The sequence below is a fragment of the Stegodyphus dumicola genome, chromosome 3, assembly GCF_044657685.1.
Source record: "Stegodyphus dumicola isolate Sdum_Otavi_A_Nest chromosome 3, ASM4465768v1".
Classification (NCBI taxonomy): Eukaryota; Metazoa; Arthropoda; class Arachnida; order Araneae; family Eresidae; genus Stegodyphus; species Stegodyphus dumicola.
This window is the reverse complement of record NC_140770.1, coordinates 250,650,847-250,675,537: the sequence shown is the minus strand read 5'-3', so window position 1 is coordinate 250,675,537 and position 24,691 is coordinate 250,650,847. Positions and strand designations below refer to the sequence as shown.

At 31.7% G+C, this 24,691-nt stretch overlaps 1 protein-coding gene across 3 annotated transcripts in view; it reads right to left on the bottom strand.

The window, feature by feature from the left end:
- The window catches only part of LOC118194171 (HEAT repeat-containing protein 6), a 138,995-nt gene that overhangs the window by 57,618 nt on the left and 56,686 nt on the right, over positions 1 to 24,691 (bottom strand). For all 3 annotated transcript variants that reach the window (XM_085814039.1, XM_085814038.1, XM_085814040.1), the window contains exons 7-14: positions 24,143 to 24,271; positions 23,969 to 24,050; positions 17,982 to 18,193; positions 12,065 to 12,187; positions 11,879 to 11,955; positions 4,727 to 4,856; positions 4,541 to 4,640; positions 1,233 to 1,458 (exon numbers count right to left, since the gene is read on the bottom strand). In XM_085814039.1, the coding sequence (XP_085670165.1) occupies positions 1,233 to 1,458; positions 4,541 to 4,640; positions 4,727 to 4,856; positions 11,879 to 11,955; positions 12,065 to 12,187; positions 17,982 to 18,193; positions 23,969 to 24,050; positions 24,143 to 24,271 (1,079 nt within the window). The remainder of the gene's footprint in view (positions 1 to 1,232; positions 1,459 to 4,540; positions 4,641 to 4,726; positions 4,857 to 11,878; positions 11,956 to 12,064; positions 12,188 to 17,981; positions 18,194 to 23,968; positions 24,051 to 24,142; positions 24,272 to 24,691) is intronic.

Genomic DNA, 24,691 nt, shown 5'->3' with positions numbered 1-24,691 from the left:
TCTGCATTTTAAGGGATCTCATAACTCCACCCAATGAGTTTTGGGTATTTATCCAAGAAATCAGAATAGGGAGTTTCAGCAGTTGTTTCCAGTTGTCAAATTTATAATCATGTTAAAAGCATTGTCATGTTTAACTGTAAATATTAGACTACTGATGTAATCTTTTACTGCCAACTAAATTCCTTTTTCAAATAAAGATTTGTTCTGCGGATCATCTGTGTAATTCAGTTGATTCATTTTTGCAAATGGGTATGTCATATGGAAAGGATACGAGAGAAGAGAGAATTTCAAGCCCAAACCAGCAACATGAAAAATGTGGATTCATGTAGTTTTTGTGATTAATAAGGACACTGAATATGAACTTACTGTCAAACTTTTATTGAAAATTAATATTTTAAGGATTCAGACCATCAGTCATTTCAGAAAATTCAGTATGGTAAGACAAGAACAGAAATAATATTTTCATCACAAAACTAAGCTGATAGAAAAGAAATACCAGAGCTACTGAAATATGATTATAATAGAAGATCTGCAGAGAGGGGATGCAGAATCAGCAAAGAAAATGCTCATCTGCAGATTCAGAGGAAGAAGGTGCTTTGAAACAGTCTGGAAAAAAGGATAGCCTAGTGGAGCGAAGAGAAAATCGATATATGTTTTTCAACTGAAGTTTGTACATAACTAAATGAGTTTTACATCTTTTGTAAGCAAATACAACAGAAACCAATCACAATAAGCACCACAGACTAATTTTCACCATTAATTTATTTATATATACACACCACAGACTAATTTTCACCATTAATTTTTTATATACACACACCACAGACTAATTTTCACCCTTAATTTATTTATATATACACACCACAAATTTACTATTCATACATATACACACCATTAATTTAGTATACATATTGAAAAATTATTTAAAAATTTTTTTATAAAATAGGCTTTTATTTAAAATGGATGAAATAATTCCTGAAATCAAGTAATTTATACAAGTATAGTTAAGTACTTCCTTCGAGATTAAATAAACACATTTACATCTTTCTCCCATTCTTTTTTCATTAACTGCCAATTATTTAGTCAATAAATAAGAGGACCAAGCAAAAATAATTACAATTTTTACATAAATGCCTTTTGTCACAAAAATGTATGGTATTGAATGCATGAAGAATATATTCATGAAGAATTATATATGAAGAATTATTTGAAAAATTAAAAAATATACTTACATTAGTTTGTTAAAATATCTTCCCACAATACCACATAATAGTTGCAAAGATTCAATTATAAGAGGCAAAGGTCCTTCACTAAACACATTCTTCTGGCAAATGTCAATAATCCATGGCAAATTACTATTTTCAGAACTGAAAGTCATATCTTCAATTTCTTTGGGAATTTGATTAGAGTTGATGATGGACCCAAAAACACTTAAACAAGCCACTTGAACTTGAATATCTGTGATAAAAATACCAAGGAATTTAAATTACTTTCAAGCATAACAATAACAATCAGAGATATATTTTTGTAAATATCATACCATTCTAATTTTTCATGCTCGATCAGATAGCCTGGCTCAATAAAAGTAGGCGCCCAGTGCAACTTTGATTAAAAATCTAGTTATAAGCACGTGCAGTGCTTATAAGGACCACGTGTTTCTGTGACTCCTTTATTTTCTTCTTTCTAGGTATTTCTTTCTCCTGATGAGGAGGGACCTTTAGCTGCCCTCGAAATCGATTGAGTGTTTCATAATACCTAAGCTAAATACAAGGTTGTTTTTACGATTTTGATCATACCATTCATTTTGATTTAATTCTTTTTCGAAGTCTTTCGCTCAATACTATATCTTAACCGCTCAAAAAACCTTTTAGTTTTATTTTTTAAAATTTTCTTTCTTTTTTTTTTTATTAAATTTCTGTTGGTAATTTTTTTATCCTTGATACCATTTGATCTCATATCTGAAAACCCCTCTCTTCCCAAAAAATGAAATGAAAAGGAAAGGAGAAATATGAAATCAAAATATATTCAGAAAAAAAAGTAGCTACACATCTTGCATTTTAAGTGACTAAATAAAATATGCTGAACTAAAGCAAAAAAATTCCAATAATTTACAAACAGTGCACTTAAAAAGAAGAAAAAATTATATAAAACTAAACAACTGACATAAAATTAAAGATAGCATTTAGCACAGCAGAGAACATTTCTTGTTTGGTATGCATGTGATGCCACTTGAATTGAATTCAATAAATCTCAGTGTTGGTATGGAATGTTTTTGCAATTTATTTTGCCATTCTGCATTGCCCCACAAATACTCCATAGATTCAGTATGACACCCAGTGTCTAGATCAATAAAAATATAAAAATGACTTATGCAAAATATTTATTGCATTTCAAATAAGTAAATAAAATATGTAGAATTAAAATAATAACAATAAATTAAAAATATTATATAAAAAAGATCATATAAAACTAAACAGAAGGTATAAATTTAAAGATAGCATCTGGCATAATATAGAATATTTCTCCTTTGGAATGTAAATGATGCCATATGAGTTCAATTAAATATGTCTCAATATCGGCAGGCAATGTCTTTGACTTTTTTTTTTTTTTTTTTTTCCCATTTTGAGATGATAACAATTACAGAATATGTATTAATATAATTGATAATTAATTGTTCATTTATGTAAAACCTTTTATCATATGAATAAATCGAGTCTTATACGACACACATGGATATACTGAGGTTTGGAATTTTAAAACATTTGAGAAAAATACCCCAAAATTAAAGTTGATAAACCGATATTATTGACTTTTCTCTCATCTTACCCAGTGGAAGAAGGTTTTAATTAAGTCAATAATTTAATAGAAGAAACAGGTTGAATATTTTTGAGCAAGATGATTTAAGAATTAAGTGCCAAATATATAAACTACATCAATACATCAACTCACTCATCAAATAATTAAGCTTTTGGGCAAATAGAATCTGATTTTGTGTCTGATAACTTGTTTATATCTGTAAAATTAAAAATAATAAAAAACTAAACTCAGTGGCACAAACAGCCCTAATGGGCCAAGGACTGCAGTGCCCCGAAATCTGCTTTCTTGACCGTGGGCCCCAGGGTGCATAAGCATACGCCCTAAACAAGTGGTCAGCTTGTGGGGTCGTAGGACCTCCAGTGTTTAGTCCCCAAGCGAACTTGTACTCATTTTATCGACCCAAAGGATGGAAATCAAGGGGTGAAAGGAAAAATAATAACACATAAGTCTTTTCCCCCCCAAAAAAGTTTTCAAAACTTGTTCATACTCTTAGTATATTTAAGTTATTTATGTGCAGTTATTTATATTATCATTATGTTATACACCATATATTATGCAGAAAGTTGTAAGGGAGGGTCTATGAAGAAAACTGTTGTTTTAACAGGAATAATCAAAGAAAAGAACTGGAAATCCCTGGTGTAGATCAACAAAATGATGAAACTGATTAATCTGAAATGTTCATACCCAGCAAAATATGTGCCTCCCTCTAGAAGAAATAGGACAGCAGTTTAAATCCCAAATAATAGAATTCATTGCAGTTAATTTTTAAAAAATTAAGATACGGTGGAAAACATGGCTGGATGAGCCATAGTTTTAAAGAGGAAGGAAGCTGAACCTAACTGGCAACACCTGGCACCAAGGAAATATGACAAAACAAAACAAAAAGGTACCAAGTGGTTTGGTGAAACAGAAAAGAACCGATAAAATGATGTTACATACACAAATGAACAGTAAATAACTCATGTTGGGTTGGATAGCCATTTAAAAAGAATGCTCTAACATAAAACTGCACTGCAATTACTTTTTATTAGGACGTTTTTCATACAGTAAGCTGTGATCAAATAAATAAAAACAGAAATTTATGTATTATGCAACCACCTTAGTAAATGTTAAATTAGCACAATCCTGCCAACATCTGTCAACTATTTGCATAACAATTCTCGAGTTTTAGCAAACAATATCGCTATTTTCACATGCATTCTTTTTGTCATATTCCAAGTTCCTAAAGTTTTTTTGCAGACAAATTATATTTTTTTGTTTTATACTATTTTATTATATGCATTCATCGAATAAGCCTGTACCAGAAAAAAATGCAATAAAACTTCTGTAGGAATACAGAATTTCATTGCAAAATTGTTAAGCAGAACAACTGCTTTGAATGTCTTATAAAAGTGATCACCACAAAATATCCACCTGAGCTAAAGACACGAGTTTTTTGACTGATTTTTATGACAAATACCTATTAAAATATAAAACATGCACATGTATATGCAATAAATAATTTTTTGGAATTATAAGTTATAATTCTTTTTTCTCTGAGAAAAATTGCGAACTCTGCAGAGGCAGTTGCATTAATAATATATAAGTACTTAAAAATAAGCTAAAAGAAAGATGTCATATGACATGGTAAATAAGTAAAGCCAACTAGACAAGAGCTCGCATTCCTTTCATAACAAATGAGAAATAATAAACTTTGCTGATGTTTATATGAAGTGAGAACTACCTTTATGATGTAGAAAACCTTTAGTTTGCTTGATAAGCTTCAGAAGAATTTCAGCATCAAGTTTGGTGTATGGCACATTTTCTGTTAAGACTGCATAACACTAAAAACATAAAACTTTAAATAACACATGTTACACAGGAAAAGTTAGGACTATTTTTAAAGTGCAAATAGGATATTAAAACTTACTTTAAGAATTTGCGTGAGAAGTGCTGTAGAACTCTCTGACAGAAGGGCAAGTAGTAAACATCGATGAACTTCGCAAATAATAGTAGCAAGCACAGAACTAAGAGATGTGAATGACAGATGGCGGGGGGCTCTGACATAAGGAAAAAAATCTTTTAAAAAGGATTAAGATGTATTTCTTTTTAAATACATGCCATAATTTCAGTATACAAGAGGTGAATTATACGAAAATAATCTACAGCAAAACAAAATAGTGATACTTGAGGAACATAACTTCATGCAATTTAAAACAAAACAAAAAGTAGTTCAATATAAAAAAATAACACAAATATCACTGAGTGCAATTTTGTTGAAATTGGTCTAACACTATCTGTAGAACATTTTGAAGTTTACAGTGGCACTTCGAGCGCTCCAGAGGACCTAACTTTTTTTTATGGCAACATAAAAGGCTGTTAGTATAATTTGAATGTTTAATGAATTTGAATGTTTGATGCATGAAAATGTTTATATCAATGTTTGTAAATCAGAAAACAGTTTGAAAATTTTACATATCATACATACTACATATATAATAAATAATTAAAAAGAAAATGAATATTCGATTTCTTGAACCCCAAGATCGCTATTCATTTTATTTATTGTTTTGCAATAAATGAGTTCCAAAGGAGTGTTTTCCTCAAACCATTTACTGTCTCTTTACCCCTTCAAGCTTGCTCTACCCACTCATATAAACAAAAAATTGTAGCCATTCAGACTTTTATTCATCATGTTATTAATTTATGTTCAGTCCCCACAGTCTGGCAAAAGAACTCAACATTCTAAAAGATACTGCTGCTTCTTGTGGTTATCCTTTTATAGTAGTTAGCAATGCTGGTTACTGTATCATTGAGCATGAATTTGAATCATGGAGAAAGCTTGGATATTGCCTTATTACATCACGTCACTTAAAATGCATGGTAAGCCAAATGCCTTCTTAAATGTGGTTGGTAGAGGAAAAGGGGTGTGGACCCTTAGACCCATCTCACAGAGTGTTCTCCATTAAAATTGGGCCAAAGCTGCCCAGTTAGTGTGGTAGAATTATATGACAAATAGTGAAATTCTGGTGTTCCACTTCTACCTGTACTTGCACCATCATTGACATCACATTTAAGAAACTTTCAAGACCTCCACCTCGTCCAACTTTGAGGGCATTTCAATTCCATCCACTTGTCCACCATTCATCTCCTAACATAGCCCTCTCCTTCCGAAATGATTCACACAATACAGTTTCAAAGCTTTCTTTGAACCTATCAATGAAATCAAGTTCTCACTTTAAGGTTTTTGCTTTTTCCCTTCCACAAAATACCAGACCTTTAATCATCAGGTATGTGTAAAACTCCTTGGGCGTGCAATTATGTTATTGCCATGTATTTAATAACATAACAAATATAAAGAATAGAGGACAGTATAAGTTAAAATGCAAAGTTCTGATACAGAAGGGTAAACACAGGCTGAGAGAAAAACAGACTCAGATAGCAAAAGAAGATGACCATCAGAGAAGAAGGCAAACAAAGGGGTAGTGAAACAAAAGTAATGCAGCAGTAAATATTATGTTTTATAATATTGTTATTTAATAAATAAAGTTAAAAAAGCTTCATATATTAAAATCGTGAAAGCCATCATATCCAAAAAAAGAAATTGTACGGTAAGAAAAAGTTATCAAAAACACTTATATAGAACAATTCCCAGATCTTTAAAATTCTGAGTGAAGGAACACAGTAGATATATCAAACAAAGGGAAGTAAAAAGATCTTGAACTGCTTTTCACCCTTGACAAAAACTACATTTTTTTTTTTTTTTTTTTTTTTTTAATTTATGGAAACCAAAATCATTGCTTGCATCAATTTTCTTTTCATTTTGAATTTCCCATAAATTTTTCTGGTTGTTTTGGTTAATTTGGTTAATGATGTAGCTACCACTCTGTTCCTTTCAGAGGCATGAAGAAACCTGCTCTCAGCCCCACCTCTCTTCTTTTAATCTAATATTCCAGCTTGCATATGAAGCCCTAAAACTTCTGCTGTGCATACTGCATAGCAATCAAACTTGAAATATGAAAACCAGGAGATTCAAAGAGGTTTCTTGTGCTGCCTGACAATGCCATTTAAAAAGATTCGAAATGGACTGAAATTCACTTTAAAATACATTATTTAAGTATACTGAATTATTTATAACATGATTCTGATATAAAATAGATTATTGCTTAATCAGATACCTAAATTTTATATCCTTTGGCTAATTTCATTTAGTAATTCCCTTATACTTTCATACTGAGTAAATCCTGAGTATAAAATAAAGGCTTTTATTTATCGCAGAACTTTATTTAAATATGATGAAAATAAAAATTATAATTTTGCAATAATAACATAAAAACATAGCCAAAAAAGCTCTCTAATGTTAGCAGTATGTCTCTAATGTTATTAGCATCATTTGTGAATATAAAAATCTTAAGTTAATAGATTTAACTTCTATGTTGATAAACCAACATCACACTGATTGATTGGTAATGCTTCAGAAATAAGATACTTTTCTGCTAAGGAAAGAGCAATAATTACCAAACATACTTTGTCATAGTGACAACGTTTAATGTAATGACATCCCTAACGATTTATTCAAGATGCATTTAAATTCCTGAATATGAAGAAATATGGGATTAAAACATTATAGAGTTTTATGATGTTAAAAATTCACAACTTTTCCTTCTCTTGGCATGATCATTGGGTTCAGTGCCATTTCAGGGCTGCAACTGCATAGACATTGAAGAATTAACTGGCACATGTAGTTAAACTAGAGTTATAAATGAGATAAAATATTGTAGGTTGAAACAATGAAACTATGATTAACATACGTAAAAGCACTGTTTCAGGCAGATAGAACAGTGTCATACAGGATTACTGTTGGACTGTTAACTAGATTATTTCTTAAAATTAAGAAATCATGAAATTGAAGGCAATTGTTGACTTCTCTATTAATCATAAATTACAGGTGGGGATTTTTTCTGATATAAATGAAAAAAGAGCTTTAACTTGCATCTCCTAAATGTTTCCATGGAATGAAAATATCAACAACATATCAGTTCTAAAAACTGTGTTTTAAGGAAACTTGGAAAAGAAAATTTTTCCAAATGTTGCACATAAATTTCAGCCAGGATAAGTGAGACGTGACACTGAGGTTCCATAAAGAGACCTTCTTGCTGTTTATACGTTTGCTCATTAGGTCTAAATATTATAAAATTGTGGATAAAAAAAGGCTTCATAGATATTAGTAATAAATTTGAATGTGATTTTTAGTTTTTCATTAAAGATTTTGACTCAAACTGTTTAAGACTCAAATGAAGAGATAGTTAAACAAGGATTTGACATTGATGGTAAACATGGTAAAATTGGGATTGATTATTTTTTGCATTTGTGCATGAAATTCACTTGTAGAATGCACACTTGGTATACTGCCCTTTACAAAAGTGAAGCACAATTTAGCACATTCATGCTCAAATTTGCTGGACAGTGAAAGTCTTCCATTTGTCAAAGGTCTGGTTGTACTCTTTCTGGATAATTCTTCTATACAAACAGTCTCCTGTTTTTGTTTAATCTTCTGTTTAAGTTTGGGTATCCTACTTTTATTTATGTTTAAATGTGCTTTCAGTATGGCAACCTAAATATCTCATTTTTAGCTGCACTAGCATTAAAACATTTAGAGTTTCATGTTTTTAACCAATTATGTTATTATTTTGCTGTGCTGTCACTCCTATTTCCATTGGCATCTATGAGGATGCAGTTTAGATTATGTAGGAGAGAATTTTTCACAGAAGTCACTAACTGTCTGCAATGCTATTTTTGTCCAGCTTCTATATGGCTTAGAATAGGCTTTTGCAAGCTGTGTTTGCTTGCATGATTAGAAACCCAAACCAGAGCTTGCAATAAGACTTATTCTTGTGAACCCTGTAAGTATTACTCTGACTCTTGTTATTCCACCAGAAGCAGTGTCTTATTCTCTACTACATCAGATGTACAATTTGTTGAGCTGTAAAGGTTTACTTTAAACCTTCTTCTGAGTTTATGTTTATTCTCTGGAAGATTAAGATGGGATAAGTTGCCTAACAGTTTCTATGAGGCCAGAAGTTAGTTTTGAAATACATAGGATCTGTATAACAAAGAGTGCAAAATTAACTGATTACAGTAGAGTCATCAGGTTTATTTCAAGGAAACATGAAACAGCAATGATCTCGCCAGGATTCAAATGCTTGCCTTCCTGATGCTAGATGAATATGCATTCAGTCACACTACTAAGGCACAAAATAAGGAGGGAAGAAATTCCTTACAATACTCAGTGCATGAGCAGGAAGAAAGAGGAAAAGAGTAGTAAAACCACTTCAGAATTACAACATAAAAGCAAATTTTAGTGTGATTTTATGCATGTTTACTTTAATAAAGAAAAAGATTATGTACTGATGCTTTTTAATGCATGTTTAATTATATATGTGTGCTTTTATATTAAATTTCTTTCTTATTCAAAGCCTAAAACAAAACTTATAAGCAGACTTGTGAATATGTATTCTAATATACAGTTTAATTTAACATTTGAGTTTGGTTAATAAAGCAAATAACTGAAGAATTTCTGTTACTACACAAGCTGTCTGAAATGTTTCATTGGAAATTTAGTATGGAATTTTGTATCTCAAATGTTAACTCTGGCTTCATGCAGGCATTCAAGCTATTATTGCCCCATCTTAGGCCTTCTAAACCTTACTCAGAAGATGGTTTAAAATAAACCTCCTTACTAGAAACTTACACATCATCTGAAATTAGCAGAACAAGTCACTTTTTTTAGTGATAATTAACAGAACTTAAAAGTCATGGTAAAATATAAATTTTCACAGTAAAGCCCTATTGTAAGATTTGGCTCAGACCCTTTAATCTTATGAGCAAATAAGGGTAGCAAAATCTAAAGCCGATTCAGGTAAAGTTAAAAGCTGGGAAAATATATAGTCCAGAGATAGTCAGCGAATCACTGTCAAAAGCTCTTCCTTATCTTTAAGAACTTTATTTTTATATCCATCAATAAATTGGCATATTTGTAGTAGAATATAGAAGAAGTGATAGTAAAGATAAAAATAATAAGATACTGGGTTAATAAACATAAAATCATACAATCTAATAAAAAAATTGGTTTTAAACCTTCTTGTGTGTTGGTGTTACTTTAGAAGATTTATGATATGATAAGTCATCTGATTACCTACATTGAGTTAGAGATTATCCATAAAAATAATTATGTTCCATACAAATATATCTACATCCTGTCATTATTTGAACAAAATCTTTCATCACGGATAATTCTTTCTTCTGAAAGAATATAATTGCAAACTAACCATCATTTGATAAATCAAAATCTTGAACAAAAAACATGAAGGATCCAGCAGAGTTACTTTTTGGCTACTGCTTCATTAACACATGAATACAAGAAATTTTTGCATTCAAGCATTAAAAGTTTATGGTGCAAATAGCTTTTTATGATAGTATGTCATACAAAAGTTCGTATTATTTTACATATACAAATTTTATAAATTATAGCTGCTAACCTTAAAAAACAAAAATGTGGGAGGTTTTCACAATGCGCAGCTACACTATTTCAAAAGAATTCTAAATTCACTCTAATTTGAGGGGAGGTGCTCAGTCATTTAACTGCTTTCTTGGGATTGGACACTGAGAGGATGCACTGTCTTGATGGAATGAGGAATTTGAGCTGGGAAAAATTCACATAAATTTGTAGCCTAATTGCTCCAATTTTTTGCATATTATGAAAAGAATACTCAGGTAGTTGTCAGAATTAATTTGAAAACTTTATCCTTATATTTTTCTTGCCATGTGTAGTATAAAAAAAAGTTTGCTAAACAATACACAAAATATTCTCCTCAATGCCAACCTAAAGGAAGGAATAAAACTTTTAAAATAATATGACATATATCCCCATATCATCAAAAATAAAAACAAAAGTATTTAGATGCATATAGAACATCCCCATGTGCAGGGCCAAATTAAGACTTTTAGAGGCATTAAGCTCTTAAAAGATTTCGATGCCCTCACATATGTTAAAAGCAGTTTTTCTTCCTTCCTCCTCTCTCTCGGTTCTGATTTAGTTGCACCACGCATTCTGCTTTGAATCCAAAACAGAATACCAAAAATAAAAAATACTACAGCGAAATGATGGTCAACATTCTCCACTCCCGGTAAATTCCACCATAATACCATAGGGCTACATCTAATGGCACCATAGAGTTACATATAACAGCAAAAAAAAAAAAAAAAAAGATAATATTAGTTAAACTTTTGATCTAAAAATTCATATGTGGTACACCTGTTCCTAACAGTATATTTAAATAACGATTCATAAATGACACATCTGCCTTTGTGATACAGTTGGTGACCAACGCATATACCATCTCAAAAGGATTAAATGCACTTTATATTGCATGATTCAAGTTATTAAACTATTTAGAATATGGTTCAGATGTAAAATGTATCAATATTTAATTAGATACTGTAAATTTTATGTTCTTTGGCTAATGTCACTTTTGTAATTTTCTTTTACTTTTATACTGTGAAAAGCTTGAATACAAAGAGGGTGGACTTTTATTTATTAAGTTATTTTAAATATGACAAAAATAAAATTAATAATTAGGATGCATACTGTTGTCTGGATATACTTAATAATGTATCATTTGTTAATGTAAAATAATATTAAATACAAATATGAGCTCATTAAAAATTGGTTGAATCTTCCCAAAATTTTCTACAACTGCTTACAATAGATTCAAGACAATTCAGAACAAACAAAATTTAATAAAATTATGCTGAAAATCACTAGAGGTGGCATATGGAATTTGCATAATTTAAATTTCATTATTCAATATATTACATTTATTGATGACAGCATTTTCTTTGGTAAAGACTAAAAATTAAAAACCCAAAGCTTCTGTGATCTACCAGGAGATTGGGACATGTGGGAAAAAACAGAAGTATCTTGGTAAAATAGGAGATCTAGCAGCTATGATAATTGAATAATTAGAGAAATACAACTATTTAATGCTACAATTCTTCACAGAAAATAAGAAAGCATTTATACCGTCCATCTGCATGGGCTAAAAATTGTTTGGAGCCTCTCAGCATTTCAGCAAGTAGTATCAAGGCACTAAGTCTCACCTGAATGACAAAATATTAAATTGATATAAGCATAAAAATTTATGGATAATTTACAGATTTATAAAAAAAAAAAAACTTCTGAGAAAAGATGGTGAAAATTAAAAATCACCTGAGGTACTGGATCTTTCAGTACTGTTGTGAATATATTTTGATTACAGACCATTCCTGGCATAGTGGGTTGATCTGGAAGAAAAGATGACCAGTAACCAAACATCACTTTCTTGTCTGAAATCTATAAAGCATCAATAATGTTAGGATATGAGAAAGATAATTTCAAAAACAGTAAAATCTCTCATAACCAACAGCCAATTAACTGGTAATATCAAAATCACTCTTGAAGGTCTAAATTTAAATCTGAAATTTAAGCCTGCTGTGGGATCTTGTTCTCTTTGCTGTCATACAAAGAACTCATTAAGGAAACCTGGCAACTTCTCTGACAGGCGTAAAAGAATACCAGCAGAAAGAAAGGTTAAATAACCCTTTATTATTCATCAAACTCTGAACACAAATGCATGTGCTTTGTGCTTACATTAACACTGACAACTTGCAGTGAAACTTAATAATTAATTTCAAAGATAAAGAGTAGTGCTGGACTAATAATTTAATTTAAGGCTAACTAGGCTGACCTACTTGGCATTATACTTATTAAATAGCCAAAAGGCGTATCAACAACTCAGTGTAACAAGGATAAACTAGTAAATTGCGCTAGCTCACAAAATCGCACTCTGAATAACCTGCAAGATTCGTGCATTTAAATACTCATTTCACCTGACTTTAAATTTGCATTCTGGCAAGAAACTGAGAGAAGAAAATGAGAGGTTTAGTAAAGGTACCAAACTTAAAATAATTTGTTATGTAAAATAAGGTAAACCCTACATTATGAGGTAAAAAAATGTGGAATGGGCTAACAATCTGAAAACTTAAATGCAGAACATTTGTATTATGTGTCTACCACCCAATGTAATAAGCTTTATCCAACTAATGAACCAAAGAATTATATTAATTTTGTATGAACTAATGCACAAACTTTTGAAGTTCATGATTTTCAAAAACAATGCACATCGAAAAATGCCAGATTTACTTTGTCTCTTGCTTGGAAAATGTACAACATATTACTTTATGTTGTTGTCGCCATAAACTGTTGCCTATGATCATGTTCACAAATGATAAGTTACAAAGATTCTGTTGGATGCAAAACACATGTAGCACCTGGGACTAATATCTTGGACTGAGTTATATGGCCAGAGAAAGTTAGTATTAATGAAGAGGAGGTGCAGGCTTGGAAGCGGTGGGACACAGACAATTCAGTTTCTGTCACTCTCTCTCAAGATGATGAAAAAATAATTTGGCATATGCTGAGAAAGAAGAAAGATGATGAAGAGGAGAGGGAAGATCAAGATAACACGCAAATCAAAGAAGTTAAGTGGAAAGAAGCTGAAGAAGGATTGGAGACATTCATACGATTTGCTGAGCAGAGTTCATCTATATCAGCACATGATGTGAAGCTTCACTGTACACGTGTCAAATTTTTAAAACTGCACCAACAGTCTTGTAAGCAGGTGGATATTTGAAGTTATATATGCCATAACCCTATGAAATTTTCAATTTTCAAGAGATAATATATGCAGCAATTTTAAAACATTGTTTAATTTTTTGCTTTCTCGAAATATAAAAACATTTGTACATGTTTTAATTTTAAATAATCTGGATGATTTTCAATATTATTTATTTAAAATATACACTGAATACACGAAAACATAATATAAAAGATTTTGAGCACTGTTGCCTCTGTAGATTATATTATAAAGCAAAACAAAAAAATTCTAGAAATATATATTCAATCATCCAAAATCAGTGAGGACCTGTTTCTCCTGGTTATAAAGATTCTACTGTACTATTCATCTGGAAATATAAAATTTAAAATATGCCTGATGCTTGAAAATATTTATAAAAAATTAATGCATTTGAAAGTGTAGCAAATGAATGTGGAAGGACTTCACGTTTACAAGGGCTACTTTTATTAAGTCTTCAAGAGTTTATAAATGAAAACAGGAGAGAAGATGAAAGCTTTAATATACATAAAAGTTACTTACATTATAATAAGGGTTATTTTTACTTCCTTGTACGAAGTAAAAAGGAAGTATAGTAATCGCGAAAAGTTTCAGGCAGGATATTTCAACGAAAATATCTATTTTGACCGCTATCGAATGCAATTTAACGATGTTTTTGTGTGATATCTGTACGTAAGAACAGAATAAAAGACTCGTTTCGTCAAAAAAAAAAAAAAAAAAAATTATAAAACTGCTTTAAAATTAATTCTGAAGAGAATTTTTCGTGACGTCTGTACGAACGTCTGTATGTACGTACATATCTTGCATAACTCAAAAACGAGTAGTTCAGTATTAATTCAGTTCTCACGCGTGAGAACTGAATTAATTGAATGAGAAATACTCAATCATCTGTGAAAAACTGTTTCTTTTTTGTTTTGTTTGCTTAATTTCTTTTATACATCATTCTAGCATTATTATAGTATTTAAATAGAACATGCGGCAACGATTAGATAATTCTATTCTTTAAATTACATAAATTTTGTGCATTATGAGTTATATGAACGAAATATAATACTGTTAAGTGAATCTAGTGCCAGAGTGTTGCTATGGTAAACGAATACTAGAGTGAATTTTAAAGAATGCATTTATTCTATTGTGGTTTATGTGCTGTCAGCGAAGCAGATTTAATTCAGTAAGTTTAAATGAAATGCAAGAAAAAAATGTGCATAATTTAATATTCCGTACAAGGAAGTCATGTGGTGTACACATCAGATTTTTTCTTAAATTGTCAAAAAATTTTAGTTGAAAACAAGAATGGAGAAAAATATTTTAATGTACACAAAAATTGGATACATTCTCATGTTATTGTTCCATGTAGTTACCTTGTTGATTAAAACATTTATCATAATGCATAGCTGCCAAACTTTAAATGTCAGAAAATGTAAAAAAATATTAACGATTTCTAGGAGGATTTTTTTTCCTAGGAGGATGCATGGCTTTCAAAATAATTCCAAATTAACTTGCATTTACTTTATAATGCATGATTCAGGTTATTTAACTATTTATAATGTGATTCTGTTGCAAAATAAGTTAATGTATTAGTTATTACAGTTTTACTTAGTTTCTTGTAGTTATTTTAAGGCAACATATGAATGCAGAACTGCTCAAAAATGAAAGTTTAATAAGTGCCTTTAATATGAAAAGGAGTTGTTAATCATAAAAGATAATGAGAAAAGATATGCTCAGTGATTGACAATGTGATGTGCAATAAAAGCATGTGTATTTTAACAGCATATTTCTAAATTCTGTAACACTAAAGAAATTATAATTTCATATTTATACCGAAAGATATTAATTATGAACTCGTATTGTAAATAAATACCATCTCTCAACTATAAATCAAAACTTGAAAAAATAAAAGGCTAATCACATTTTATAATACACAAAAATCACAAACATTTGATGATTTTTAATTTGTAGAACAAAGCAGGCAACAAAAAAGTAATTTCATCACATTTTAATATATTGCAACATATTTTTTATTCATGAGAAGGCAGCTGCTCTTGATTCTGGAATCAGCACATTTCACTGACGTAATGTCACCTTTTTCTTTTACTTGTTTATTTTTGCAGATACTTTGAATTCAATGCTAATGCTTGATCGCTTGTAATATTAAACCATTGATTATTTAAGAGAACACTTTTTTCCCCCTTTTTTTTCATCACTTTTCATGTACCGATTTGAATTTAACTGCAATAGACTAGAAAGGCTTATTGCGTTAAAAATTTAAAGCCTGTAACACACTTGTTTTAGATTTTCTGAAGAAATACATTTTTGTATGACACATGCAAAGTCGTGGCAAGGCACAATAATTGTGCTAATGGAAATACTTTTCAATGGCACACACAGGATTGATGTTGGGTCACTCCCTAAATTGTAATGATTTTGGCAGAAGATGAAAAAAAATTATGTAGCAGTCGTGGTGAGGGACAGTGATAGCAAAGAGACCGAAACTGTTACACAGATGACTGGAATTTACGAAAAGCACAGCTAGCTTGACAGTAAAATACATTTCATTTTTGGACAACAAATTTCATAACATATTTTTTCTTGATTGGTACAACACTAGCATTGCTATAAGCACCCCATAATTTTATATACGCAATCACAGTGTTACAAAAGTTTAAGCTGTCAAGCGGTTAATTATATGCTTATGTAGCGAGAGCAGGGAAGAAACGTGATTCATATTAAGCAGCTGAAGTTATTTATAGGCTTGGCTCCTTTGTATTAATTCTGAACAGCAACTAGATGAGAGTTTACAGCAATGCGGATTACTACAGAAAAATTAATGACGCAGCACACATACTCTGAAGATGAATTACGTCTAAATTAAATTTTGGAATTAAAAGATCTATTGTCAATTAAATTATTAATTGACTTTCATATTTATGTCATATACTATATATATATGATACTCATATTTAATTAGGTCTTATTTCATATACAGTCAAAAAGTCGTTAATCCGGACTCGTCGGGACTTCTTTTCTGGATTATAGATCATCAGTTTAAATCTTGTAAGATGGCATGCAGAAATTACAAAATTAAAAATATGAAACCATAATTTATGAAATAAAGAACAATTATGATTTAAAGGGTGTCAAAATTTACAAAAAGAAAAAGCTTAATATTTATTTGTTTACTTTATTAAACATTTCTTTCAATGTAAGTTGTTTAAGTTGCTTTGTTTCATGTGATAATACTTTCTCTTTAATTCTATTAAACAGACATAATATCTTGTTTAGTTACAAAGTTCCGCTGTTCAAGTCCTATAATTGCTGTGTCGAGAATATACCGACTAATTTGTCAATCAAAATTTTTTCGTTTTCAATAACCTCTGTTACTTTCTTCACTATCGGAAGCGAATTATAATGACGAGGAACTTGCTTTAAATCATATCAAACACGGAGTACATCGAGATGAAATACTACATTTAGTAAGGAGTTATAAGCCAAATAAAATAAAAACATGTGCCCTGAAGATAAGGATAGTGCTGACAGATCAACTTCCAATTCATTGCGCGCCGCGGCTTTCCCCCCGCCGAGCAGCGTGAAGTTGATAAACAGATTTCAGATTTCGAAACATACTTTCCCTTTAGATCCTTTATATATTAGCAAATATATATCGGAAATTCTATTTGATATAATTGAAAGTTCAAGCTTACTTTTATAAAATTGCTCTAACAGTCTGCAAAAAATAATAAGCCGGATCCAATTCGAAGATTAAGGCACAACGCAATCTGCAACATTAACTGAATTAGATAATTTTAGCTTAGCTTATACCGTCCATTATACATTAAACGCGCATGCATAAACGTTTTATGCGCACGCGCTCACGCGTATTCGCAGCCGTAAAGGTCTTACACGCACACATAAACGCCTATGCACATGCGTCGCGTTGACGCATGCGCAGAAAGTTTGTAGCTTTGAGGTCCGGATTATGGGTGTCCGAATTAACGACTTTTGACTGTATGTGTGTATATATATATATATATATATATATGTACAAACATACATAAATAACTACTGATGGTTATTATAGCCCAGGTAAATTAAACAATTTCAGTTTAGACCTGCATCCATTATACTTGTTACTGGTGTGCCCGAAAACAAATAATTAATAATGTAACATTACGTTTCCCTAATTCATCTTTCTATATCATAGTAAAATAATCCATGTAATTAAGTAACTTATCTTTCCATCTGATTAGGATCAAATGAATTCTAATCAAATATTCCCCTGTATTTTTATTTCTCAAAATTTAACTTAAAAACATAAAATGGTCTTATATTGAATTAGGTCTTATTTTCAAATAAATAGAATGTGTTTAAAAGAAAAAATATGAACATTTAGTATGGCTTGTGAAATACAGAAATGATTTAATATACAATAAATTAAGTGACTAACATGATGCTTACCTTAACAATGGCCTGTAAAGTCTGATAAGCATTTTGACGAGCTGATGCCAAAAGTGTCTTAAGATTTGAAGCATTATTTTCAGCATCTGAGAATTCAGAATCAGAACTGCTGCTTTTCAGTCTATCAGCATACATTTTATGAGAAGATGGTGAAGACTTACTTGGGCTACTAATACTACAATTGAGATCACTAATTTTAGAATCAGAATCATCTGTAATAACAGACAAAATGAAAATAAAGCAGAGACATGCAATACATCAATAATCTGTTAAAATATTACACAACATAATAATAAGTTAATAATATTTTTCAAAGGTTATGTATACTAACTAAATCTTTAGTGTTGTAATCAGAAACACTATGCTAAGGGAATCTGTTAAACCCAATGATATTTGCAATTAATATACACACACACACATATAGATATACAGATATATAATGAATAAATACAAAGTAAAAAGTAGATCAAAACCTAATCCAGTTATGTATTGATGGCTGCAACAACTGGTGTTAATAGTGTAAAATAAAAAGTTTTAAATGGATCCATATTCAACCTGGAACATGCCATAAGAAATAATATCGAAAAGCACAGTGACAAATTGCATGAAAAAGTGCAGAAACAGTGTAAATCAAAAATGAAAATAGCAAAAGAAAAACCTTGCATGACCTTTGGCCTGCAAAATAGCTGCAATTTGCCTTGGCATGGATGCCACAGACATTTTTGGTACATGACTGGAGACAGGTAGTGGTAGTGTTTGAGCTCTGAGATGCTGCTCCAGGATATCCCAAATGTGCTCTATTGGGTTACAATCTGGTGAGTTAAGTGGGCAAGACATTAATTGGAATTCATCCATATGCTCCTTGAACCATTTTAACACAATTTGAGCCATGTGACATGGGATATTGTCCTGGTAGAAGATTCCATTTCCAGTTGGGAAGACAGATCCCATGTAAGGATGCAACTGATTTGCAGTTATGTTCAAAGAGTCTGCAGATTTCATGGCCTGTTCTGCCACAACTATGGAACCCAGAGTTGCCCATAAGAATGTCCCACACAGCATGATATTGCCACCACAACTCTGTATATGGCCTGCTGTACCAGGGGTACTCTATTTACCTGGAAAAAGCATACACAAATATTGCCATGATGAATGAGAAATCGTGATTCATCTGACCAGGAAACTGTCTTCAACTTATCCATGGTCCAGTCTCGATGTTCCCGTGAATACTGTAAGTGTAGTTGACAATGACGCTTGGTCAACAAAGGCACACGAGGTGGATGTCTGCTGCACAGTCCTACATTCAACAGTGTCTGCTGAACTATATGTTCTAAAACAGTTACACTTGGATCTGCATTGTATTGGGCTGTTAGCTGAGCCATTGTCTGGTGCCAATTTTGTTGTACCAAGCGGGACAGCTCCTGACATCTTTTTACTTTGAAGATATGTGGACATCGAACAACGTGGCGTATACTGCTGATTTAACTGTCATTTATCCACTTTGCATAAATACTAACAACAGCAGATTGTGAACAACCTACCAGTTGTGCAGTTTTGGAGATACTCGTTCCAAGTATTCGGGCCCCCTACAATCTGCCCTCTATCAAATTCACTTAGATCAGCAGCCTTTGCCATCACTCGCAAAAGTAAGTCCAAGAATGATTCGTTACCTTCTCTAGCAGCAGTTAAATACCATTTTTAATCATGTGCCTTCTATTTCCTCCAGATGAACTCATTGAAAAATGTGGAGATGGTCATAACATTTTGGCTCATCAGTATATATTTCACATAAAATCAATGCAATAAATTCCATATAAAATATCTTACAATTGATGGAGGTGGTTTTAGAATACCAGAATCTTTCAAATGTACATTTTATAGCAGGAACAGGAAATATAGGAACAACTATGAAAATGCAGCCTGCCTACAATACCAGTGCCACACATTTTGAACTCGGTCCAAATCTCCAATGGCTTCATGTGGCCAAGAAAGTAAAAAACAATGTTGCTTTATTTTGCCTTTGTATTCGGTCCTTTTGTGCTCATCTTCATAGAAGTATGGTGTCTATCTTGTAATTTTATTGCTAAAGGCGGGTTACTTTCATGTGGGTTACCCTGTATTTAAGCAGCATTTGAAAACTGAGGCACATACACAGTCAGAATTTTTTTAAATATAGTCAATTCTATTCTTAATATTTGCCTAAAAGTGTGCCACTCAATCAAATAGGAATTAGCGATGCTTGCTGTCATCGTTGAGCCGTGATTCGAAACCTTAAAAAAAGTGTTTGTAAGCTTAGTGACTATATGGTATGGAAGTTTTACAGTGGCCAGTCAAAAGTTCTCTTCAGAGGTCTGGTGATCCACGAACAAGGAGGAGAGATCTTTAAATCCCTCATCTGAGGCATTCTTAATCAAATTTGATGCAGAGTTGCACAATTAATACATTGGGATTATAATTGTACGGCCCAACAGTGACATTCTGGTGCTCCACTCACTTTTGCCTATACTTGTCTAAAAGACTGATAGATCCTTTTATCAGCACCAGGACTAAGTCTATCATTGAAATATCTACAACACAAAACAGCACAAAGATATTTTTAATCACATAACATGCATTTTATTTAAAAGGTAAATGGATCAATCTTCTGAATGCTATTCAGTTGTCACAAATTCAGATATGTGCAATTCTATATTAATGCATTAGCAATGTATTAGCCAATAAGATGCTGTGTATATGGTAAGGAAGACTAATTTTAATATTAGAAGGATATCTCCTTATTGGACTTTCCCCTACTCTGAATTTTAATAATAATAATAAAAAAAAAATTTTAAAACAGTGATGAAAAAAAAAATTACAATAAATTTGTTAATTTATAAAACATATAAATAAATAAAACTTTGGAAAACCCCAGAAATCTGACAAACAAAAGGACACCCGCATAATGACACTTCAGATGTGGATGGCATAGAATATAATATAGCTGGTGTATAAATACAGTAGATGTTCGTTTTTACGAACCTCTTTTTTACGAACACTCTGGATTTGACGAACTAGCGAATGGTCCTGAATACACTCCCATAGATGTAATGTAATTTTGCGCTCTTATTTACAAACTACAAATCAGGAAAATCTCTTTTTTGCGAACTCAGTTTTCATACTTCTGCATGTTTCATTGGGACGAAGTGTGAAGGTCAAATAAAATCTCCAACTATTTTGAGGCAGCAAGTGCGAAACATTCGAAGAAGTACAGTAAGGAAGGAGGGGGCGGAGAAGAGGGGGAATTAGGACAAATTTATGGTGTTGTTTGTTGTGGGAGGCTCTCAGAAGAGCATCTCAGAGAACCTGATGTTGTTGAGTGGGGGTGAGACCATTCGTGTTAAAGGGGTTTGGGTTGCTTCTAAAAGAGAGTTGTTGCTTTTTGTAATGTCATAGTCATTTGATCTGGACAACTCAATCAGTGAAGTCTCGTTAGTCGAGAGGGAGATTGGGCCAGTTTTTGTTAAGTAAGATTCTTAGCGCTATGTCGCAAATGAAGAAATGAATTTGTTTAGCGGTTGAAATAAAGAAGTAGATTTTAAAAGAAGTTGACGAAAAACTATTAAGCAAGAGACAAATTGCTCAGAAATATGGAATTCCTAAAAATAGTTTATCGACGATTTTAAAGGCAAGAGAGAAGATCTTTGGAGCTAAAAATGGAAACGATGAATGTGGACCCTCCTCTCGAAAATATTTTCGAGAATCAAAACACCCAAATTTGGAAAGGGCTTTGCTTGTTTGATTTCGAAAGATGAGAAGCTTAAACATTCCAATTCATGGAAATGTACTTAAAGAACACTTTTTTGCTTCCAAATTAAACATCAAAGATTTTAAAGCATCGGATGGTTGGTTACAGAAATTTAAATTTCGGAATGGTTTGAGTTTCTGGAAAGTGTGTGGTGAAAGTGCAGCAGTAGACACGACATCAGCAAATGAATGGAAAGAAGAAAAGTTGAAATTGCTTCTTTCTGAATACGCTGCAGATGACGTTTTTAATGCGGAAGAAACGGCTTTGTATTTTAAGATTTTGCCAGAAAGAACATTAGCTTACAAAGGAGATAAATGTGTTGGAGGTAATAAAGCTAAAGAGAGACTTACAGTTTTTAATTGCAGCCAACATGACTGGGTCACAAAAATTGCCTCTGCTCTTTATTGGAAAATATCTGAAACCACGGTGTTTCAAAAATGTTCAGAAGATTCCTGCTGCATATTATGCTAATAGGCAACATCTACGAAAAATGGTTGAGAGATTTAGAAAACCGTTTTTCAGCAGAGAAGCGCAAAGTTCTCCTAATCGTGGACAATTGTACTGCACACATGGAAGTCACTGGGCTTCAGGCAATCCGTGTGGAGTATCTCCCACCAAATGCAACTGCAGTTTTACAGCCAATAGATCAGGGGATAATCAATAGTTTCAAGCGAAAATATAAGACAGTGCTCTTGCAAAGAGTAATCCTTGGCTTGGAAAGGGAACAACCTTATCAGATTGATATTCTTGGTGCAATGCATTTATCAATCAGTGCATGGAATGATGTTTTAGATGAAACAATTTCTAAAGCCTTTCGACATGCAGGTTTTATTAAAGAAACAGACATAACTGAAGAAATCCATGACAATAGATCTCACGATGAAGATGAGGTTCTCACGCATGAACTTCGCCGTAGAAATCCACAGTTGCCAGAACTTTCATTCGAGGATTTTTTAAATGTGGATTCTAATGTCATCTGCACGGAGGAAATCAACGAGAATGAGAGACTTTCAGATCCAGAAGAAGAAGAAGAAGAAAATGAAGTAACACCAAGACCGACTTTAAAACAAGCTGCTGAATACTTGTCAGAACTTAGACGATTTTTTGAAGCCAGTGATAATTGTGAAATGCGAACAAATATAGAGAAGATGGAGTCTTGCATTGTACAATCTGTTGTTTTAAAACAGACAAAGATAAGTGATTATTTTGTTGCTCAATGACTTTATAAAGGTACGTTTTACAAATATTTTATATTTCTTGTTTGTTTAATAGAATGGATATCATTTATTAAGTAGTAATACTATTAAAAATAATTCCTAATACATAAATAAAAGCATGGAATAGTATCACTAACCTGTCACGAAAACATTAAAATGTGAAATACTAACAATTTCCGATGCCTTTCTAAATTACGAACTCTCGATTTAATGAACTGTTTTCGTAGTCCCTACGAGTTCGTAAAAACGAGCGTGTATTGTATGTGGTTCTTAAATAAATAAAAAAGACATACAGCTGTATTGGCATAAAATGTGGCCCTGTTCTTATTGTTAACATCTGCCCTTTTCACATTTTATACTATACTTCATATGCAAAAAGAAGTAGCAATTTACTGAAGGCAGAGAAGTAGAGAAAAAAAGCAAAGATTCCTGGATGCTAGTGAAATTATAATTGTACTTTATCTTGGTTGATTAATTAAAGTTTCGGTTTGCACAATTTAACATTGTTATTGGCAAAGACTTTTTGACATTATGCAAATACATTCATCATGAATATTATACAAGAATCATATGATATGGATTAATTTTGAATTCATATAGTTCAAAGAGACATTACATATTTTTAGGAAAATCAGAGGAAATAATCAAATTAAAAATGAGATTTATAAGGCTACTGCAAATTAAAATTAATATTTTATCTTGTACACATATTTAGGATTTCAGGCATTAAAATAAGAGGAATGATTTATAGTTTCAGTAATGAGAAAATTTAAATTATTAGCTCAAAAAAGTATAAAAATGCATTTTTCTATTACAATAAAATCAGTAAATACATAGTAAAACTGTAAGTTTCCTTTTTGAGCAGTTAAAGTAATAAATTCCAAATATTTTAGTCCATGAACTTTAATTAATCAATATTCTATAAAGTAAATATACAGTATCAGATTCAAGAATATTTCAATCTTTGATTCAGTAATTATGTTCACCTTCACTTCGAGATACTTCCAATTCCTTTTTCTGATGAATTTTTTTCCCTCGTGCTCTTCTATTTCGTTTTTGCTTCCTTAGCTACATACATAATGGAAAATACTTAATTTTTCAGAATAAAAAAATACTTTAAAAATAAAACGATTTTTTATAAGGAGTCCCAAAACACTTACTTTCGGATAAGAAGAATCAGATTCACTTTGTGAATCATGTTGAGGAATCATTTCTAGACAAGGTAATGTGGGATGTAATAGAGGATCTATGAAAGAAGTTTGTCCAGGAAAACCATAAAAGGATATGCACTAAACAAATACAAGAAATGGCACTTTATTTTTGGACAACAATTCAAAATGAAGAATGAAATCAATAAAATGTAAACACATTCATTTCAAAGTATTTCAGAGGTGTTGCAACAGCGGGAAAAAAAAACTGCTGTGATAATTTTTATATGATTCCATGCACAGGCCAGTGCATTAATGGCTCAGCACTGATCGCAAGTTGTTTGATCTACGTTTAAATCCTAGCAAATGGGCTGGCTACATTAATGTTTTGGAGGTATTTTCTTTGTAAGTATCATTGATGCATGAAGGGTTCGTACACACTTCTGCACATGGAAATTAAGTACGTTTAAGGACCATCAATGAAAAACATTATGAATCTATCGAGCAAATAGGAACTGAATAAACTAAGCAATTATCCACAACCAAACTTCACTTTTATAA